This window comes from Zalophus californianus, chromosome 9 (genome assembly GCF_009762305.2).
Source record: "Zalophus californianus isolate mZalCal1 chromosome 9, mZalCal1.pri.v2, whole genome shotgun sequence".
Taxonomy (NCBI): domain Eukaryota; kingdom Metazoa; phylum Chordata; class Mammalia; order Carnivora; family Otariidae; genus Zalophus; species Zalophus californianus.
The window spans coordinates 116,340,152-116,363,051 of record NC_045603.1 but is presented as its reverse complement, the minus strand read 5'-3'; the positions used below and the strand labels follow the sequence as shown (position 1 = coordinate 116,363,051).

The window sequence follows — 22,900 nt, the reverse complement described above, 5'->3', positions numbered from 1 at the left end:
CTGCCATGAAGGAAGTGTGACTAACCGTGGTCACCCTGCTGGAGAGAGACACATGTCAGCCAATCTGATCAATAATCCTGGTCGAGCCCAGCCTCCCGGTGCCAACTATATGAGTGACGCTATCTTGGCTCCTCTAGACCAGCCTACCCACTGGGGGAATAGCACTGAATGACCTTAATTGACGCCACATGGAGCGGAAGAATTTCCCACCTGTGAGTCCTGCGTGAATCCTTGACCCACAAAATCATGAGATACAATAAAATGGTTGTACAAAGCGGCAGAGTTTGGGGATAATTTGTTACACAGCAATGAATAACCAGAACGAGAAGAGATGAATCTTATTAAAATCACCAGTATTCATAGTATCTTTGTGGCTTAAAGCCCTTTGGTGGCTTATATAACAAGTCCCACATTGAGTGTAAGGAGATTCGGATATGTCTGGGCAACCAGTGAGGGGAGTCTGTTTACATAGGTGGAGGGCACCCAGGCCTTCTGGGAAAGGAACTGAAACTGTGCCCACTTCAGTGAGCCAGGCATTTCTAGTAGGTAGTGGGTTGGCCCAGCAGGAGTCTTTCTGCCAAGGGTCATAGAATCTTCTGCGAGATGGCTGATACTAAGGGAAAGAGCACAAGTTTGACCCAATAACAAAACCCTAGTGGTTAGAAGGAGTCACAACTCTGAATACAAGTATTGGCTATTAACAAAAGCCATCCCAAGGCCTGCCTAGCCACATGGGTCCATATATGTGACCTAAGGAAGGGCGAGGTTATGAGTGGAAACTGAAAGAGGTGTTTCACTCAACCTATAAATGGGGTACAAGCAACAACGTGCCCTGTCTCAGTCAGCATGTAACCACAAAGGGAAAAGACCCATCGTTTCCACTTCCCAAAGGACTCTTGGGTGACTGGAACAGCAGAAGTGTGGTGGCCAAGCCTGATGGGCTGAGTAGCCACATAGCAGGAAGTATCTGAGTATTCACCCAGAGGATCATCAGCAGAGGAGTCACCTACCTGGTGCAGCACCTGGAGACGCTGCTTTTCCTGCTGAGCAATGCCGAACAACGCCCAGCTTAGCTGGCAAGGACCCCACACGCTGAGGAACAGCAAGAGCTCTGAGGGACCAACAGGGTGTCAGCCACTGTCTGCCTGGAAAGTGGGAAGGAGACTGATACTCAGCTAAGCAAGAGCTGAGTAACAGTGATGTCTAGCTGAAGCAGACTTGTCCCTGAGCTATTGTGAGCCATACTTATGCGGACTTTCTAATACAACAAGAGTCCTCCATTAGCATGTGATGGCAACACACCGGCCAAATAGGATCGCTTTTGTTGTGACCCCTGTTGTACCCCTAAGTGATATGGGGTGGCCCAGGCTGGACAAATCCAGGAGGCACCATTCATTTCGTAGTTTACGTGAATGCTTTCACCCTGGAGCCCCGAGATACAACATTCGTGGTGTCCTCTAGAGTTGTGCAATGTGAACTGTGGATCAGGAGCCTGGAAAAATTCTGAGCACATTTGTTCTACAACCCAAAATATCTGTGATATTAGCTGTGTACACATGATGTTAGCACAAGCAGAGAACTGGATAGAGTAAAAAGCTCTCCCTGGTTTCTGTGGTTCATTGTTTATTATCAGGGTCCTGATTTAGCCTGAAAAATGTTGTCCCCCTCAGTACTTTCACATAAAGTTGCTTTCACATAAAAATGTTTTCAGCGGGGCGCCTGAGTGGCTCAGTTGTTAAGCGTCTGTCTTCGGCTCAGGTCATGATCCCAGGGTCCTGGGATCGAGCCCCACATCGGGCTCCTTGCTCCGTGGGAAGCCTGCTTCTCCCTCTCCCACTCCCCCTGCTTGTGTTCCCTCTCTCGCTGTCTCCCTCTCTGTCAAATAAATAAATAAAATCTTAAAAAAAAAAAATGTTTTCAGCAAATACATACGAGGATGAAATCCTCTGATGTTTCCTTGAAGTTTCCTGAAAATGATTGCATTTGATTTCATGGGGTAAAATGGTATGAATCCAACAAGTGCGTGTACTTAAATAAAGCAAAATATGACACATTTTTCTAAAAAGAACAAAATTTCCTGAAAAATTCTGTTCTGTCTTTCATTCAAAGGCATTAGCCTTTAAAAAAATTTTATTCTAGAGGGGAAAAAATAACCTTTTTGTTTTGTTTTGATTGTCTTTTAATTGTCAAGAGCCTTGACCTACATTTTAAAGATGACAAGAAATACTGCAATATTAAAAAAAAAAAAAAAAAAAAAAGAAATACTGCAATATTATCTATTTGTTTTTTTCCCTTCAAATTAACAATGGCCTAGGATTTGAATGCATCCATTTTTGGTATTGTAGCCATAAAGAAAAGATGCATTTGCGTAGAATTACATTAACTGTTGGATTCTGCAGTGTCTCACAGGAGGCACCCAGTGTGGATGATACTCATTTTTTGCAGCAGAGCAAGATGCACAGGGTGAGTGGAGGGCAGACCTACCATTTTCCCTGAGTGTCTTCACATTTTTAGTCCTCTAAATATATTTTTGCCATCATGTCAAAGGCAGTAATAAGACGATTGAGCATAACTTACTGGAAAATTTTGTGCTTTAAATGAGCTAAAACTTTTAACCATCTTTTTGCTAGGTTAAGAGGAGAGAAATATTTTTTAAGGATAGAAGTCAAGGTTTAGAGCACAATATTTCAGTCTTTGAGTAGAATTTAAAATGACGTGTCCTTCATTCCTCACTGCCAAGCACGTAAAGCTTTATCTCTGGCTGTTCAGCTGCTCTAATCTTGTTTGCTTCCCCGTTTAGTTTTGTAATCTCTGCAAAAAAAAAAAAAAAAAAAGCTGTATTTAACAATTTTTTTTTAGTTTTGGAAGATCATGATTCACTTTGAAGTTAGATTTTTATACATTTATATAAATACAGCTGGGTTTTTTTGTTTGTTTTTTTTTTTAGAGAAAAATCTGAAGTCAAAATGCTTAAGGTTTTTTTCAGAAAGAAGAAAGAAAGGGAAATAGATAATACTTAACTATGACAATTCCAGTCTTGGGAATAGAAATTGAAATGGAATACTATTATGTCATGGTTGCTTCTATATGGATGTTACTGTACCACAAGTTCCTCAAAAAAATTATCTATGTCAATACTCGTCTATCTATCTAAACATTACCTGGGCGGCCCAGCCTGGAATGTGGGTATTGTTCATGGTCTATGGATGATAACAAAATTCCCCTATATTTATTCACATAGGTGGAGGATGGTCATGAATTCTGTTTGGGGGATGTTAAATTTGACTTGCCAATGAAACATAAAAGTAAAGCTACTAAGTAAGTAGCTGGATAGAGGAGTCTGGACTTCAGGGAGGAAGTCCATGTTAGAAATGGGTTTTTTGTCATTTGCTTATAGACCAAATGCCATGGCACTGGGTGAGGTCACTGAATGTGAGTATTTAGAAAGAGAAGTGAAAGGGACCTAGGCCAGAGCTCTGGGAGACACCAACATTTAGGAACCCAGCAGAGGGAGAGGAGATTGAGGGACTGTGGCCTGTCGCAAGCCACATGAACCAAGTGTTTCAAGGAGAGGATGGTCTACTCTGCCAGATAGTGTTGAAAATTCAAGAAAAATAGAGCAACACTGAGTTTGGACACAGGAAGTTCTTCAGTGACCCTGACGAGAGCCATCTCAGCAGAGTGCATGGAGGGAAGCCCCGGCTGGGAGAGGTTAAGGAGAGAGGTGTCATGAGAAAGAAGAGCTAGGGAATAGGGACTACTCTTTGAGGAAGCTCAGCTGTAAGAGGAGATAGGGCGCAGCCACTGGAAGGCATGGAGCATCAAAGGAGAGATGTTGAAAGCTGGGAGCTGGTAGAGCATATTGATACGCTGACAGGGAGAGGTTGACAATGCAGATTGGATGCAGGGAGAGTGGATGAGCTGGCCTTTGCTCAGAGTAGAGACACTTTAATCCATTCCAACCAGAGCGGAGGCTGAGAGAAAAAGTTAATTTGTTTAAAATATAGGAATATAGAAAAAAAAACTAAAAGGAACACCAAAATGTTAACCGTGGTTATCTCTTGATGATGGAGCTATGGGTGATTTTTTTTACATTTTTCAATTTTTTAAACAAAGAATGTAGTTTATTTTTATACTTGGGAAAAAAATGGATGTAATAAAAATAATCAAACACTTTCTAGTGACCCTTCACGCCATCATTCTTTGACCAGGCAAACTACACAAAACTCCCCGGCCGTGTTTGTTCATAACCAGATTAATTTTCTATAATGGCGTTTGCCCGATGGATACTTACTGTGGCATTGGTAACTCTGACTATGGAAGGAACCGTGCCTCTCCATCTTTACCACAAAAGTCTACTTAACAGAATCTGGCTCTTCTCTACTCTCTTGTTTAAAAGCTGAGAGTGAGGAGAAGAAAGAGGTAGGGAGCCTTTGGGAGATGGACAATAGCCATCAAATATTCTTGCAAACTCAGAAATCAGTCTTACTGCAACATCTAAAAACAGGTCACTCTATCTAAAATAATTGACATCACAGAGAAGTCACATTCACAGCAGAAACAGACAAGATTTCCCATTAGGAACATTTTTCGTCAGCCTCCAGATATCTGATTCCTTCTTAAGAGCACGCAGGCTCCCTTTCACCCTGCCCAGGACCACCTAACAGAGATTACCAGGTAGTATGTGTTACTTAAAACTTGCTAACTGCCTTAATAAAATTAGTTCTTTTAACAGGTGAGATTGTGCCTATTGTCCAACTCATAAAGGATCATATACTTTTTTTTTAAGATTTTATTTACTTGAGAAAAAGCAAGTGAGAGAGAGAGGGGGCACGAGCAGGGAAAAGGGGCAGAGGGAGAGGGAGAAGCAGACTCCCCTCTGAGCAGGGAGCCCAAAGTGGGGCTCGATCCCAGGACCCTGGGATCATGACCTGAGCTGAAGGCAGACGCTTAACCGACTGAGCCACCCAGGCACCCCATATACTTTTTCTTGATGCAGTTGCTTCATGGTTATAAATCAAAATCTATACTAGAACACAACCTACCTTTTCTTTTATTCTGTTTTTGAATAGGTAATGCATGCATATTGAAATAGTGCAAAAGAGTAGTCAGTGAAAAATAGTCTCCTCACTTATGTCCCTTCCCAAAGGCAACCAATATGTCCAGTGTTTTGTGTGGATTTCTAGAGATCTATTTATATACAAGCAAGTAACTACAGCATTAATGGAAAATTTACAAGGCTCTTAAACATCATTTTAACATTCTTTATCACTTAAAACATCAAGGATGCCTATAACGGGGCGCCTGGGTGGCTCAGTTGGTTAAGCGACTGCCTTCGGCTCAGGTCATGATCCTGGAGTCCCGGGATCGAGTCCCGCATCGGGCTCCCTGCTCGGCAGGGAGTCTGCTTCTCCCTCTGACCCTCTTCCTTCTCGTGTTCTCTATCTCTCATTCTCTCTCTCTCAAATAAATAAATAAAATCTTTAAAAAAAAAAAAAAAAAAAAGGATGCCTATAACGTTAGAAGCCACTGAAAAATAGTAGTCAGGGGGAATTTAATATCTTTCTGAAATAAAAGTGTGAGTGACTAGAGAAAAGATTCACTTTATAAAACCTTGATCCCCATACCTCTTTCATGGACACATTAATTATATTAAATGATGTGCCTCACGTGTTCTGCAGCTAGCTTGTGCATTTTAATGTAATACTAAGCACTTCATGGTTTAATTTTCTTAAATAGTTCAGTCTTTCAGTCATCAAGCATACATTAATCTTTAATACATTTTTTGTTATAGACTGTCTACCTTTTGACCTACTGATCAGATACTGCTGATTAGTAGTATCTGCTGTCCCTCTCTTCTAGACCCTTCTTTTTGCCCCAGATCTCTTGCCTAACAGAGAGTCAGCAAGCTATGGCTTACAGGCCAAATTTGGCCTGTATCCTAGTTTGTAAATGAATTTTTTTTAGAACACAGTCATGCCTATTTGTTCATGTATTATCCCTATGGCTGCTTTCACACTGTTATAAGGTTGAGTAGTTGTGATGCAGGTCAGATGACCTTCAAAGCTGATAATATTTACTGCTCTGTTTTTTTACAGAGAAAAGTTGCCAATCCCTATTCTAGAGTATGGAATCTTGGTCATGGTAATGAGTGGGCAAATAGCATTAGAGAAAAGAAAAATCAAGAAGTGATTTTTAAATGTGTCAATAATGAAATGATCATGGTACAGAGTATCGTATCGCAAAATGCAAATTATACACAACATCCTCGGATGTTCATTTATTTCATATGCTTCAGTCCCCACGCAGAGAAAGTAGTAGAGAGATTTAGTATAGCAGGGAGAATATAGTAGGGAGATTTAGTGCAGAGATTTGGAATAAATTAAGGAAGACGTGTAGGTCGGTAGAGATTTTTATCTGCTTTCATATATCGCTTTTCCAACTGCCCCAGATTTTGTGAACAAGTGTGTATCTGTACAGTCCCGATGAAAGCACATCTTTACAAAATCATATGTGAGAGAGGAAGAGCTCTGTGAATGAAAACGGCAATTAGAAATGTCCTGGGGGCTGGGTGACTCTGACATCTGTCACTCCAGTCATGGCCAGAGTTGGCCTGCTGATCTGGCTGGCCAGGCTGGTGCGTGCACTTTTCCCCACCATCGCTTCAGAACTACATCCTCGGCCAAAGGGGCGCAAGTGCACGTGAATAAAAACTGGTCTTCCAGGGCATACCAGTGACAGCCTACACTCCCATTGGTACAGCCAGTTGAGACTTAGGTACTGGAATTTAAAGATGGATAAGGAAACTAAAACAAAGCCATTGATTAGATTTATGTTTGATGAAGGATTTCTATACTTCCCCCGGTGGCTCCTGAATCACCTTAGAAGATAGGGCTTGATATTTACAAGAGAATATTTTACCAAAGTAAGAGCAAATAAAGCTGTTGTGTTACAATAGTCCCACTGAAGAGTAAGGATAAAAATTTTCACATCAGGCAGTGATAGTCGTTTCTTCTTTCCATGTGCAGAACTGAAATGCAAGTGAAGCTATAAGAAACACCCTAAGGGAATTTGTGACCTTTGACAACACAGAAAATATTTATAGTCTGAAACTATGTCTCTCCAGTATGACAGAGTAAATGAAAAATATAATCTGTTTAACAAGCTGTACTTTTCACAAAAGGACAAAAATCTTATGGAAGTATTCTGACTTTGCTTTTTCCAAGTCTTGCAGAAATAAAATATCTAATAAAGTAACAAGAATGGAAACCAGTTCTATAAAATGAAGGCAAAAGGAAATGTTAGATGGTGTAAAATTATCTTGAAGTGTGTGTGTACTTTGATCATTTCAATTGTTTATAACTAGAGAAAAAAATAATAAAATTTCTTTGGCTCCACAGTCAATGAACATTTAGTAAAGCAAACTATTCATTCCTTTATCCAAGAAACATATTTTGAGAACCTACCACTTGCAAAAATCTGGTCTAGAAGTAAGGGGTAAATCAGTCAACAGATTAAAAAACAAAAAACCAAACCGAACCAAAAAACCTACTGTGGAGCTTACATATCAAGGGGAAAACTTAGAGAATAAAATAAATCAGTAAACGATGTAGTGTGTTAGGTGGCAGTGTGTGCTGGAGGAAGTATAGAGGAAGGGAAGGAGGATTGTGAGTCCTGGCAGGGGTGGGGGGAAGTGTGCCAGGTGTTGGAGGCCCTGCCAGGACGGGAGCAGGGGACAGTCTTAGGAGACAAGGTCTGACACAGCGGGGTAGGGTTGGGTGGGTTTACATGGGACCTTTCTCTGGGTGACATGGGGCCATTGGAGGGCACTGACCAGAGAGTGACCTATCTGACTTACGTTCTAAAAAGGTCACTCTCACTATTTGTAAAAATCCAAGTAAGAATAATGGGGGCTTGAAGATCAAGGGAGTAGGAGTGGAGGTTTTACCTCAGAAATAGACATTTGAGGTCTGATTAAATACCCTCTCTGTTGAGGAGTTAGCAGGAGAGCAGAATATTGTTCAGTTGTAAGAAATGCCCCCCCCACCTTTTTTGCCCATGTATCAAATCAGCAACCCCGGGCAACATTTCCAAGCTATGCTTACATGTTTTCTGTTGCTTTCATGACATCCATTTTTTTTTTCCTGCCTTTCTTACTGTTCCCAACCTCCGTCAACGGGCCATCCTCTCCTCAGTGGAGATGAAGAGAAATGGAGACCCAACAAATTTTCAGGAGAAGAAAACAGTGTAATCTGGTGATGGCGTGGATTTAGGAGGTGAGAGAGAGGCAGATTTCTGGTGTGCGCAGCTAATCAGAAATCCCGGAGGAGCTCTAGGCTTTGTGACGGAAGAGCGTGCTTTGCTTTTTGGACATTTGGAATTTGAATGCATTGAAGACGTCTGTGTTTCTCAACAATCATGCCTTTGCCAACCTAGTTTCCTCAACCTCCAGCCTCTCCCACACTAGCGCTCTGCATTCTACCTGCGGCAGATCATCTCTGTCCTGGGGCACATGCCCTGCACTGCCCAATCACGCATGCTCCTCCCGCAGACTTGACCACCCACCAGTCACCACTGCACATACAAATACTCTTTCCACAGGTCATCGAATCCTGCTCCTACTCAAATACCAAGACTGAATGCTAAATCTATGGAGCACCATTCCCCATTCACCAGAAGGGAGTTATTGTCTTCTTGCTATTTCTGTAACATTTAATTTTTACATCCGTTTTGGCACTTGCCGTATGCCTTGTGTTGTTTTAAATATTTTTATAGCTTCCACTTGATTGAAACTCATTGAGTGGAGGGTCTGGATTCCTTTTCACCTCAACACTTAGGACAATGCCTTACACATAGCAGGGTCTCAATAAATATAGGTTGGATTGAAGTGCACAGTTAGATTTTTATTAAAGTGACACTGATGTAAGAAGATTCTAAAGAAAATGCCCTTCTGGAATCAGTAGCTATTCCTTTCTATAAATATGTTTTTTTTTAACTATCAAAAAATTTTTGCCTTACAATTCTTCTATCAGGTACTTGGTATGTAGTTAAATCTAACAGATCATTGTATGCATTTTTAAAAAAATTTGATACCAGAAAAATGAAAGTTGACCAGAACAATAGCAGTCATGACTAATTAGATATTCATTAATGTATAAAATTACAGAAACATTTAGATGTTCTTTTGAAAATCTGGGTGTACTTCCTCATTTTAAGAAATACCCAATATTATACTAGGAAAAATTCAAAGCTTTTATTTATACAAACTCCAAAGAATTCAGTTTGTTTCAGACTAACATGGATATCATACTAAGGTAGTGACAAAGATTGGACTAGACATGTTCCTTTGACAAATAATCATTTATTCTTTAATTTATTCAATCTACTTATATTTATTGTATTTATTGAGTGTCTACTATCTCCCAGTTACTGTTTAGGTGCTCAGGATACATTAGTGACCAAAAGAGACATGTAAGATGTAAAATATTTTCACAATTGACAATTCTTTTAAAATTTTCATTCATTGAATGTAATTCAATTTTTTTTAATCATTCATTACAACTTTTTTTTTTTTAAGATTTTATTTATTTCAGAGAGAGAATGAGAGAGAGAGAGCAGGAGGCGGGGGGGAGGTCAGAGGGAGAAGCAGACTCCCCGCTGAGCAGGGAGCCCAATGCGGGACTTGATCCCAGGACTCCAGGATCATGACCTGAGCTGAAGGCAGTCGCTCAACCAACTGAGCCACCCAGGTGCCCCATTCATTACAACTTTAATAGCTTTCAAAATGTTTAACTTACGGAGAAAGCTTTCATACACTAATTGTATGCACCTGAATTAACTGTGAATGACTTAACGTACTTTCAAAACCCATGTGAGCAAATATAGCTTTGTCCATTGAGTAGTATTTGAAGCAATAGCCAGTGCTACTTGATTTTAGCATATTCTTCTTCAAAAATGAATCCAAACATATCAGTCCCAGCTCAACTTATCTTAACTTTTTGTTTATATGTGTATTGTTAACTCTTCCATCAGGATGTGTGTGCTCTGTGTGATCAGGGACCTTATCTGTTTTCTTCAGAGCTTTATCCCAGCTCCAAATTGCCTGAAATATATTGGATGCTGCAGAAATGTAAATATTTATTGAATGAACGAATGCAGTAATGGATGTTGAAACATGTAATATTTAAGGCTCTACTTGGGGTATAGTGTGTGTATGTGTGTGTGTGTGTGTGTGTGTGTGTGTGTGTGTGTGTTTTGGGGGGAAAAGCCTAACAAAACCAGAACAGGAATGGAGGTGTCCTATCAATCACCTGGTTCATTGAGTTTTGACACAAAGTTGGACATGTCACAGGCTTGCTGACTTCATTTTTCACAATTCTTAAAATGAAAGGAAATTGAACTGTAATATATTTAACTGTTCTTCTCACTCTTACGCCCTTTGATCTTATGTATTGTTAACTGGGTAGCTTTTTAAATGTGAAGCTAATTTTAAAGCTGAACAAGGATATAATTGATGCAACTAGTCATGTATCGATGCCATAGAAGAGTAGAAATGTGAGTCACTCACTATGGCTATTTTGTTATGACAGCTGTAACTGGCTTTTTTTTTTTTTTTTGCCTTGTCTCCATAATGTGTAAGACCCATCCAAGTGACAACAGTGCCGACCGTGCTTTCCAGAGCAGCCCATGATGATGGCCCTGTCTAATAGTAACTAATGGTGCAGATATACAGATATGGGAGAAATATGGAGAGGCAATTCCAGTGGCCATGGGGCTTCTCCAGTTCAACTGACCTGGCAGAGAGCAGCATTCTGTCGTGATCAGCGAGAGATGGGAGGGAGGTGTGCTGGAGTCCAGATGTGCTAGACACCTGTGTATCTTCTCACCATGAGCCTAAGCTTTAGCTCTGTTCTGTAAAGTCAGCCTGAAACACTGCAGTGAGAATAGGGAAGAGAAAAAAAAAAGAAAGAAAGAAAGAAAGAGTTTGCTTATTTCCCTGTCATCTGATAGAATGCATAATTCCTGCTGAGCTACTACCCTCAGGGTATACATAGGATTTAATAGTAAATACACTGAAATCCTTCACAAGACCTGGGCCCAAATTCTTCTCATTTCTTGCTTGGTTTATGCTGAGTCCAGTGTCATGTATTAACAATTCATGTTTGTTGAAGGCAGAAGGGTATCTGTGGAATGAGAAGACGATGGAGACAATTAAGTATAAAGTTAGTATAAATATAAATTTAAAATATAATTTAAAAGTAAATATTAAATATAAATATAAATGAGGATTGAACCCATGACCATAAAAGCAATAATAATAGTTAAAATTTATTACACATAGCAGGTACTGAAAGAGTCACGTTCCATGTGCTGTGTAACTTCACTCCACAACAGCCTTATGAAATAGACTTGTTTTATTCCCATCTTATATCTGAGTAAGCACAGTAAGTTACGTGCCCAAGGTCACATGGCTAGAAAGTGATAGAACCACAACTGGATTAATAGTAGTTGTTATATATTAGGCATTTTCATATGCCCATTCCAAATAAGCATTTTCCATGAAATAATCTATTTTACTTATCCTCACAAACTCTTTTGATGTTTGCTCTGAGCATTCTGATTCTAGAGCCCATGTTCCTAATTCTACTTTGGCGTCATGAATACCACAATCTAAACAAAGGCAAGGGTTCACATAGCTTCAGAAATAACTTTTGATTTTCCATATAACCATCTCAGAATTCAGTTCAGCATCTAATAATTTATCAGTCAATTATTGGATTATGGAATCCACCCTGACTTCATGCCAATTATCGCTACCAGCTCAACCATGCTCCGCATCCGTCAGCCCCTCTACCCTTGAGTTGAAAAGAAATCTTAATAGAGGAGTCATTTTCTAGAATAGGGCCAAGCCATCTTCACAATTACCCTGATAAAGTCTTTATAAGTGATAAAAAAAACAAACAAACGAGTTTTTCAGAGTCACAGAAAACGGCTCCTCATTTCCTCTTCATAATGAAGCAGTCACCCATCTCCTAGGTAATACACCTAATCAATACACAAAATTATCAAGCCCATTAGATTGACAAATTATAAGAATTCCAGGACTGGAAGAGGCAACAGAGATTATATGATTCAGCTACTTTAATACCATCAATCTAGGTAAAATTATTAGCTTTCAGTATTTTCTGGTGATAACATGTCTTTTTAGGAAATGATAGTGATGGATTTATCTTCCCAAATCAAAATAGAAAAGCCTAAAATTTGTGTTTTCAGTACAATTTTACTACCCTAATATCTCATGGTATCTCATTTTCAGTGTTCTTTTTAATGAATTTCAAAAGTTCTTGAAATACTAAACATATTAATCCTTTGTCCATCATACATACTGCAAATTTTTTTCTTTTCCTTATAACAACGTTTTTATTATACTCGTATATTAAAATTGTTATCCTGCCAAATCTATCCCATAGTTTTCATTCTCTTTTCTATTTTACCATACTTAAAAATTCCATTCCTACCCCATTATTATTACAGAACTCTTCTTCTGTATCTTCTCCTAGAATTTTATGAGCATATTTTTAAATCTGTAAGTTTGTTAATCCACCTGGACTTTACTTTCACATATGGTACATGATTCCCAAATTTTTAACTAGCTGTTCCAGCACAATGTCTTGAATTTTTTCTTTCTCTACTGACTGGAAATGCCACATTTATAATATGTTCTTAGAATATATGACCTTAAATTAGAAGATATTTACTACTAGAATTCTAACTTTTCTTGGCTGTCCTTAGGGTGATGATGTTTAGTGATAATGTTTATTTTTAGAGTACAGTAAAATGATTTTTTTTCCCCTTGACTAGAATATGCTACTCCACTCTGTTGTTTCCAGGCTCTCCCTCTTGATTAAAATATTTCATTGGCTTCCCAGTATGTCTGGAGTCCAGGCTCACCAGGCACTAGGGTCCCTCTCACTCTTTCAGTGGCAGGGCCCTTCCCTGGGTCCAGAGAATATAGCATGTCCTCTAGCCTGTCTCCAGGCCTCCATGCGTGCTCCTCCCTCTTTTTCCCAGCAGGTATAAGCCTGACAACCTCTCCACATTTGAGGACATACATATAAAAGCTAAATTTCATATTTTCCATTAAAACTGTGAATCACAGGGAGCACCTGGGTGGCTCAGTCAGTTAAGCATCCGACTCTTGATTTTGACTCAGGTCATGATCTCAGGATCATGAGATCAAGCCCTGCATCTGTCTCCACACTGAATATGGAGCCTACTTAAGATTCCCTCTCTCCCTCTGCCCCTCCCTCTCCCACTCATGCTCTCTCTCTCTCTCTCTCTAAAAACAAAAACAAAAAGAACCCGTGAATCACAGAATTTAATTCTGTGGATATTAAAAGTGTATTATGGTAAAAGGTCCAAAAGATGGTAGGTCAGGTAGGTTTTGGTGCCAGCTGACTTATTAAAAGGTGTGCCAGAAATAATGGGATATGAACTAAAAGGGAAGGACACGGGATTGGTTACACTAAGAGATATTATTCTTTGCACACTGGCTAGATGGGTGCAGTTCAATATGATTCAAGCCACCAATATATTTCATGCCTCTGTATCCTCGATACCAGGCATAGAAAGATGAATAACATTTGGTCTCTGCCCACAAATTTCTCCTAGTTTGGTAAGAATGGTGAACATTACCTAGTTAAAGGTGAAAGTTTCTCTACCAGGGGTACAGAGAGGATGATACTTGAGCCCGACTTTGCATGAAAAGTAGAGCTTAGCCAGACATGGAAGGAAAATAATTTTAGGCAGAGAAAATGGAATGAGCAAAGTACTGAATCTCAAAATAGTTGGCATATTGGGGAATGTTCTGTACAGAGATGATGGTTGATGATGCTGGAAAGGCTCTTTGAGACAAGGCTGTGAAGGGATGTGAATTCCATGCCAAGGAGTCTTTAAGTCACACTGTAGAAAATGGGGAGCCATCTGAGGCTTTCAATCATTATAATAACAATATCTTTTCTAAGTTTTTGGAAACTAATACCAGAAGCATCAAGGAGGATGAATTCACGGGAGTGGAAGAATGAGTGTATTAGCCAGCCAAATACTGATCTCCCAATTCTTCACTACCTGCTTCTTGTAATTCTCCAGTAACAGTCTTTAGCTGCCAAATGGGCCCATAAAAATAGATAAAAAATTCAGGGTTCTTCACTTTAGTTAAATGGATAATTGGATTTCTTTCTCTGTTTTCTCAAAAACAATATGAGTCTCTTTGGAAATAGGGGGATAAGTAAGATGATACTTACTGAATTCAGCAAATGTGGAGACCAACTATGTGGAAATTCTGTGCCAGAAACTGTGTGGGATATACATTGACTCATTCATTCAACCAACATTTATTGAGAACATACTATGTTTTAAATAATCTGCTTGTTCCCCAGATACAATGGGGAACCAAAGACACGTAATAGTCTCATGCATCTTGGAGTTTACAGTGTAGTAAGGGATTCAAATATTAACTAAATTATCCATACCAATAAGTGCATATCTATGAATTTTTGTAAATGCCATAAAAATTGAGGAACCCAAGAATTGAAAATAGGAGTAAAACTGTCCTTATTAGATACAAGTCCTTTATCAGATCTGTGATTTGCTAATATTTTCTTCCAGTCTGTGGCTTTCCTTTTGTTCTCTTAACGGTATCTTTCATAGAGCAGAAGTTTTTAATTTTAATGAAGTCCAACTTGGTGATTTTATCTTTCATGGATGGTACTTTTGGTTATATCTAAAAATTCATTTCCAAACCCAGGGTTATCAAGATTTTTCTCCTGTGTTATCTTCTAGGGAGTTTTATAGTTTTGCATTTTACATTTAGGTCTGTGATCCATTTTGAGTTAATTTTTGTTAAAGGGGCCCGGTTAGTGTCTAGATTTTTAAATTTTTGCATGTGATATCCAGCTTTTCCAGCTCTGTAGGTTGAAGAGATAATCCCCATCCTGAGGAACTTTACAATCTAGTAAAGGGAATAAGACCTATATACAAGTGATTGGTTGAAATGATGTAACTAAAATATTTGTTCTGAATGATGTATAGAATTACACTGAGAAGTTTTAAAGAGGTGGCATTTGAGGTGAACTGTGAAAAATGAATAAAGTTTCATCACACAGGTGGAGCTGAGGAGGAAATAACATAAATGAAGGACAAAGCTTACTGATTGCAATGTTGAGAGGAGTGTAGAAGGCAAAGGTGGCAGTAGGGTGTGGGAGGGAGGCCTGGGTGGGAGGCCATAGTGGTAGTGGGATGCAATACGGCAGAGGTGATGGCGATGAGAAATGGTTGGTTCTAGATAGAATTTGGCGATAGAGCCGATGGAACTTGTATATGGATTGCATGAGGGATATGAGAAAAAAAGAAGGGCTAAGAATCACCTGAACAATCAGAAGAGGGGAGTCACCACCTACTGGAATGAGAATTGGGGCAGGAGCAGGTTTGGGGCTGCGTATTCAGGAACATGGATTGGGATATGTTAAGTCTGCCAATTAGACTTCCAAGTGAAGTGTTGAGTAAGCAGTTGGATGCCTAAGCCTGGAGATCAGCAGAGTTGTCAGTGTGTGGGTGGTATTTAAAAAACTATGAAATCAGGAAGTGAATGTAGATGGAGAAGACAAAAACTGCAAGGATTAAAGCTCAGGAGATCACAAATGTGACAGAAAGATGAGGAAGAACCAGAAAAAGATTCTCAGATGGAGATGCCAGTGAGGCAAGGATGAGAATCAAGAGAAGTGTACACCAAAACAAGTGTATTTAAGAAGGAGTTTGTCAGTGCTGCCAGTATGTTAAGTAAAATGAGGTCTTAGGCTTGTCCATTGGACTTAATAGTGTGAGGCCATTAATATTCTTAACAAAAGCTGTTTCTGTGGGTGAGAGATGGAAGCCTGACTCAAACGAGTTTTCTTAATGGAGGGAAAGAAATTAAGTATAGATAATTCTTACGAGGATTTTTTGCTACAAAGCAAGGAAATAGAACAGTAGATGGAAAAAAACTGGAAGTCAAGGAAGGGTGTTGTGTTTGTTTCTTTTGAGACTTTTGAGACAAGTATGATAGCTGAGAGGAAAAACTGAGTGACGTTAGGAGTGAGAGAGGAACCAGCGGTGTCCTTGAATGAGCGAGACAAGATAGAATCCAGTGAACCAGAGAAAGGGCCGGCCGAAGATAGAGGGGTAGGGACAGTTTATCAATAGTGACTTAATTCTTTTTTTTTTTTAAGAGAGAGAGAGAGATCATGAGCAGGGGGGGAGGGGTAGAGAGAGAGAGGGAGAAGCAGGCTCCTGACTGAGCAGGTAGCCCGATGTGGGATCATGACCTGAGCTGAAAGCAGATGCTTAACCTACTGAGCCATCCAGGCATCCCAATAGTGACTTAATTCTAAAACAACCGGTGTTGGCCCGGATGTGGAGAAAAAGGATCCTTCATGCCCTGGTGGTGGGAATGCAAACTGGTGCAGCCACTGCGGAGAACAGTATGGAGTTTCCCCCCAAAATTAAACATAGAACTATCATATAATCCAGTAATCACACTACTGGGTATTTACCCAAAGAATACAAAAATACACATTCAAAGGGATACATGCACCCCCATGTTTACTGTAGCATTATTTACAACAGCCAAACTCTGGAAGCAGCCCAAGTGTCCGTCAATAGATGAATGGATAAAGAAGATGTGCTATTATTCAGCCACAAAAAAGAATGAAGTCTTGCCGTTGAGAACAACATGGATGGAGCTAGAGAGTATAATACTAAGTGAAGTAAGCCAGTCAGAGAAAGACAAATAACATGTGATTTCACTCATATGTGGAATGTAAGAAACAAAACAAACGAACAAAAGAAAAAAAGAGACAAACTAAAAAACAGACTCTTAACTGGTGGTTGCCAGAGGGGAAGTGGGTGGGGGGGTGGCTGAAATAGGTGAAGGAGATTAAGAGTACACTTACCTTGAGGAACACTGAGTAATACATGGAATTGTTGAATCACTCTATTGTACATCTGAAATGAATATAACACTATATGTTAACTACTCTAGAATTAAAAATTTTAAAAAATAGTGACTTAATTCACTAAGCAATGAGAAACCATGAAAGTTTACTGAGTAAGTGGTATGGTTTTTATTGTTCCTCATAGTCTACTTATTCCTTTTACTAATGGACAAATTGAAATGATTAAAAGTACAGTTGACCCTTGAGTAACACAGGTTTGAGCTGCATGAGATCACTTATATGCAGATTCTTTTCGATAAATACAGTATAACACTATAATTGTATTTCCTCTTTATGATTTTCTTAATAGCATTTTCTCTTCCTAGCTTACTTTATTGTAAGAATAGAGAATATAATATATATGTAACATAGAAAATTATTAATTTTATTAATAATTTTGTTAATCAATTGTTAATATTACTGGTGAGGCTTCTGGCCAACAGAAGACTATTAGCAGTCAAGTTTTGAGGAGTCAAAAGTTATACCTGGATTTTTGACTGCATGAGGGGTTGACACCTCTAAGCCCATGTTGTTTCAAAAGTCTATTGTATCTCCAAAAATAAACAGTGAAGATACAGTTTTGTTCAAAATATCAAGTAGATGATAATTTCATGTCCAGAAAAGTTGAAATACACCCTGGTGTTTATCTCAGCAACTTCTCCAGCCTTCATGTCAAATCAGGATCCTCTGGCTGTTATCAGAAGTTGCTGAAATGTTTTACTTTGAAAATAAACTTCCTAATGCCTGAAACCAATTTCCTATATCCATTTAACCATCTGAAAATCAACAGTGGAGTTTATTTTGCATTCCTCTTAAATTTTGCTGAATAATAATTTTTAATGTTACCATTCCTTGGCCACCAATGGCCTGACACTATCTCAAACAAAACTGGAAATCTAATGAATTCAAATCTCTCTGACTCACCACTTTGTAGTAGATTAAATCACAATTTAGAGGAAGCTTTAAAGCAACTTATATAGAGGAGAGTTCTTGATAGAACTCTTTTCATCAGCCATGAAGTAAGTTGGACATGTTGTAATTTTCTTAGAGAGAGGAGAAAACAGACCAAATATATTAGGCTATTTTCTGGGAAATGGTTAGCATGAATTTAGGAAAATCAGCTTCATAGAAGTTTTGTAGTCTCATATGTATCTAAAACTTACCTCTGCTGCGATCAGTAATAAGTTCTCAAGTCAGAAGGGGTTTCTCTCTTTGTATTGCTCTACAGACATGAACGTATTCACACCAAGAAAAGTAACTTCAGTAGATCGCTAATGTCCAGTCTGAAGGATGTAGATGATTTAGCAACCCTAGAGGTTTTGGATGAGGTAAGAGACTTAGTTTAATTAAACCTAAACATTCTGTATTTTGTTTAATTTATAGAAGTGATATGCACAAGAGGCTGTTTGAATATCTGTAAGCTTTCCTTGTATCTTAGCTTCCTGATTATCTCTCCTATCTTCACTTTGAATATGTGTAACTCAGATTTCCAGATCTCTTCAGCCTGTGTCCTTTTTTCCCTTTCTTTCTTTCTTTCTTTCTTTCTTTCTTTCTTTCTTTCTTTCTTTCTTTCTTTCTTTCTTTCTTTCTTTCTCTTTCTCTTTCTTTCTTTCTTTTTCTCTTTCTTTCTTTCTTTTTCTCTTTCTTTCTTTCTTTTTCTCTTTATTTCTTTTTCTCTTTCTTTCTTTCTTTCTTTCTTTCTTTTTCTTTTTCTTTCTTTCTTTTCTTTCTTTTGATAGTCAAATTACAAAGGTGTGGGTTTCCAGTAGCATGAGTTGCTTATAACTTACAGACCCTTTTCCCCCTGAATTCATTCTGGGAGCCCCAGAGGGATGATGTACTGAGGTCAGAAAATGGTCTTCCTCCTACAACCTCCACATGGCATCCTCCCTCTATTTTCTCTTCTGCTCCACTCTCAGTGGTGCTACCCAGAGGCCTTTAGGAAACTCCGAGAGCCCATCTCTCTTACCATGGTCATTGTCCCCCTTGTGGGATCCCAGAGTCCCAGCTCTCATAGGGCTAGCCCGTTAGGGCACTGAATTCTGCTTGAAACTCCTTATCCCAGTGACCTCAGAACTATTTCAAGCATCTCTTGTGAAGGTACAAATGCAAGCCCGTAAATTATAGTTTCAGCCTCCCTTCTCCCTCATCTCCCTCTATTCTGGATAATCAGATCGTTAGAGAAATAAATAGCTCCTTTTCAAGTAAAAGGTTAGGATCTCTACCCTGATCAATGGGGTTTTTTAAATACATCTAATACATGCCTGAGATTTGCTTAGAAATTCAACAAATCAGGAGACATTTTCTGAACAGAAGTAGTCATTTGGTAAATTTAGGGTTGCTTAAACAACTCAAGTACTTCCTCAAAATAATCTTTCTTGAGAACATCAAACATCTTGTAATCAAGTAGTATTTGCAAGTCAGAGATTGCCAGCACCTTTATGAATGTTTTCATACCAAATTCTCCAATGGTGTGAATTTCTAGGCTTGTGGATTTATAAAGAAGACTTTGCTCATCATACTGCTGACCTATATATTAAACACTGGGCTTGTTTTTTTCTGTTGTCTGTGCTTTCGTTTTTGTCTCATTTTTGAGCTATGATCTACTGCTCTCCTCTTGTGTCACACCGTCAATGATGATTTCTGACACTATTAAAATTGATTTCATGGACTCATGATTTATCAACTATGAAAGCTACTTTTCTGAACTTTTTACTGTGCCTCATAAAAACAATGTCTCAGCAAAGGGCTAGGACATTCTACAGAACCACTAAATAACCTTGATTTGCAATAAAGTCATGTTCACTGTATCTTCCCCTCCCTTTTCTATTGATCTTTCTCTTTATTTCATCTTCTGCATTTACTTATTTTCTAGAAGGTTCTCAACATATAATATCCCTGTAATATTTCATACAGCCTTTGGAAAGCACATAGGACAACGCCATCTCTCTATGGCTTTCAAAACAAAAGAAAATGCCTGCCAGGTGGAAAGATACTTGCTGACCCAGTGTTATACTCCTTACTACCAGCGTGTCTATTCCTTTCCGATCTTAGTCCAAATTCCAGATGTTTCATTTATATTGTTTACATTTGAAGTTGTAACTGACCTTAAATGACTTTTAAGAAAAAAAATTATTTTTGTTTTATTATAGAATACAGTCTCACAGCAACTTGAGAAGTGTTATTCCAGAGATCAGATTTATATCTATGTGGGAGATATACTTATTGCTCTTAACCCTTTTCAGAGTCTGGGTCTTTATTCCACAGAGGTATGTGGTGGTGTGGCTTGCATTCTTTTACTTTGTAATAATAATTATACTACTCAGGTTTTTAAATTAATTTAGATGATGCCAAGATAGTTTTATGCAATGCCTTGAAGAAACAAATAATTACTGTTAAAACATAGAGATAGGGAAAATAGGAGGTGAATCAATCTGAATGTGGTTCCTGGTCTTCCTTTTTCCAAAAGTATATGGCCGAAAGGTAATTACTTCCAGTCATTGGTAACTGGTCTATACTATGCATCATATTAATAAACAGATGCCTACAAAATTGCAGGTGTATTGTCTACCTCTGAACCAAGTATTGGAGAGTCAAGAGTATAATTACATTGTCTCACAGGTAATATATACTTGGTGACTATGAAACTTGTCATTGTGAATTTAAAAATTCCTTTTGACATATTGGTTTTTAGTATCAGACAGTGTGTGTTTTATGAATATAAGTATATAATTATCCATTATTCAAGCCGTAATGGCTTAAATATAGAACAGTATTCGGAATTAAGCTAAGCTGTCTTTCATTTGTAATTGGCCCTATTCTCTTTTAGCTATTTGTGTATTCTAGAAAATCAGTTAATACTGTGAATAATAGTTTTTGTATATGTGAGAAATAAATAATTCTGTCATCCTCTACCACTTAAAATTTACAAGAATAATGGTAAATTTATGAAGCTTGAGCTTAAGTTCCAGAAGTCTGGGCTTTCACCAAATTCTGCCATCAGTTAACTTGGTGATTTGGACAAATAAATGATAGGCTGTATGTCAAATGATGTCAAAGAAAAATGTGGTGATCGTAGGTCAGACATTATTATACCCAGGGAAGAGTCAACAAAATGATACCTGATTGTCTTATTTATAGTATCTTTTTATTTAAAGAAATAATAGTATTTTGAAACATTAAGTTCTGCTTTGGAAGTGGTATGCACTTCCAAGAGTCTTCTTTTAAATACTGCTACCAGAGTGATATTATATTCTATTATGTTACATCATATTTCTGGGCTCTTTTATGTCAGGCTTTTATTTTATATAATTGTGCATACCTCTAAGTGTGTGTAGTATGCGTGTGTAATGTGTGTAATGTTTTGGTGGTATGAAAATGTATCCTGATTTATGTTTTGTCTTAAAAATTGGGAGTTCTGCCTGTAAATAATCTAGGATTTAAACAAAAACAAAAAGAAAAGCCCCACAAAATGTGTTCTTTTTAACCTGTAGCATTCCAAACTATATATCGGAGCAAAGAGAACTGCCAATCCTCCTCACATTTTTGCAGTGGCTGACTTAGGATACCAGTCAATGGTAACATATAATTCAGATCAGGTAAGGAGAGTCTCACATCCTTAGAAATTCCCCTTTTAGCTTCTTGTGTGTGAGCCACATCTTGTGGGGATGAAGTCTTCTCATGGTTTCCTTCCCTCACTGTGCAGTGCATTGTTATTTCCGGAGAAAGTGGTGCTGGAAAGACAGAAAGTGCTCATCTTTTGGTTCAGCAGCTGACGGTGCTTGGAAAGGTACAATCTTTTCTCTATCCTAACAGAAATATTTGTTGTATTTCAGAACCTAATGTAGCTGATTAGATTAATGTTCACTAATTCCCACATTAAATAATGTACAGAAATTATAAAACACACTTGCTATCCTCTGTGAGTTTAAAATATAACAAGCAGTAGAAAAAGTGTACATTCTGTTTTGAGGACATTCTAACTTTTGTCACTCTTAGTAGGAAAGGCTTTATTAAATGTGATTTTTCTCCCTTTTAAGCCCCAGCACATTTACTGAATACTCTCTTTACTTGTCTCCTTTTGTTGCTTGCAGGTTAAAGGGAAGTTAATATACAAAAATCAATTGTATTTATATATGTTATATACATTATAAACACATATATATTATATATAATACAAAAGTTAATTTGCATTATATGTATACCAGCAATGATCAATTAATTGAAAATTGAAATTTAAAAGTCTCATTTACAATAGCATCAAAAAATTATTTAAATCTAAGTTTCATAAAACATGGATGAAATTTGTATGCTGAAAAGTAGAAAAAACTGATAGAAGAAATCATAGAATACCTGAATAAATTGAGAGATACACCATGTTCATGGATTAAAAGACTCTATTATTACACCAGTTCTTCACAAATTGATTTGTAGATTCAGTGCTATTACAATAAAAAAATCCCAGCAGGATTTTTTTTGGTAAAAATTGATAAGCTGAATCAAAAATTTATATGGAAAGGCAAAGGAGTTATAATTATCAATTTTGAAAAAGAACAAAGCTGGAGGATTAATACTACCGGAGTTTCAGACTTACTGTAGAGTTGCAATAGTTATATTCAACAGTAGAAGCATAATCCACAAAGGAAAAAATTAGATTTCACAAAATTAAGACCTTCTTTTCTCTGAATGACATTGATAAGAAGATGAAACCACAAGCTATATCCTCAAAGAAACTATTTGCAAGTCACATATCTAATAAAAGACTTGCATCCTTAATGCATATATTGTAAAAAGAAACTCTTAAAACTCAATAACAAGAGATCAAATAACAAGAAAATGAACAAGAGTATATCAACTATACTTAAATAATA

The 22,900-nt window shown here is 38.0% G+C and overlaps 1 protein-coding gene across 4 annotated transcripts in view; it reads left to right on the top strand.

Moving 5' to 3' along the window:
* MYO3A (myosin IIIA) overlaps positions 1–22,900 on the top strand; it is a 231,842-nt gene that overhangs the window by 83,996 nt on the left and 124,946 nt on the right. For all 4 annotated transcript variants that reach the window (XM_035729263.1, XM_027593914.2, XM_027593918.2 and 1 more), the window contains exons 11-14: positions 18,259–18,358; positions 20,183–20,299; positions 21,524–21,628; positions 21,736–21,819. In XM_035729263.1, coding sequence (XP_035585156.1) covers positions 18,259–18,358; positions 20,183–20,299; positions 21,524–21,628; positions 21,736–21,819 — 406 coding nt within the window. The remainder of the gene's footprint in view (positions 1–18,258; positions 18,359–20,182; positions 20,300–21,523; positions 21,629–21,735; positions 21,820–22,900) is intronic.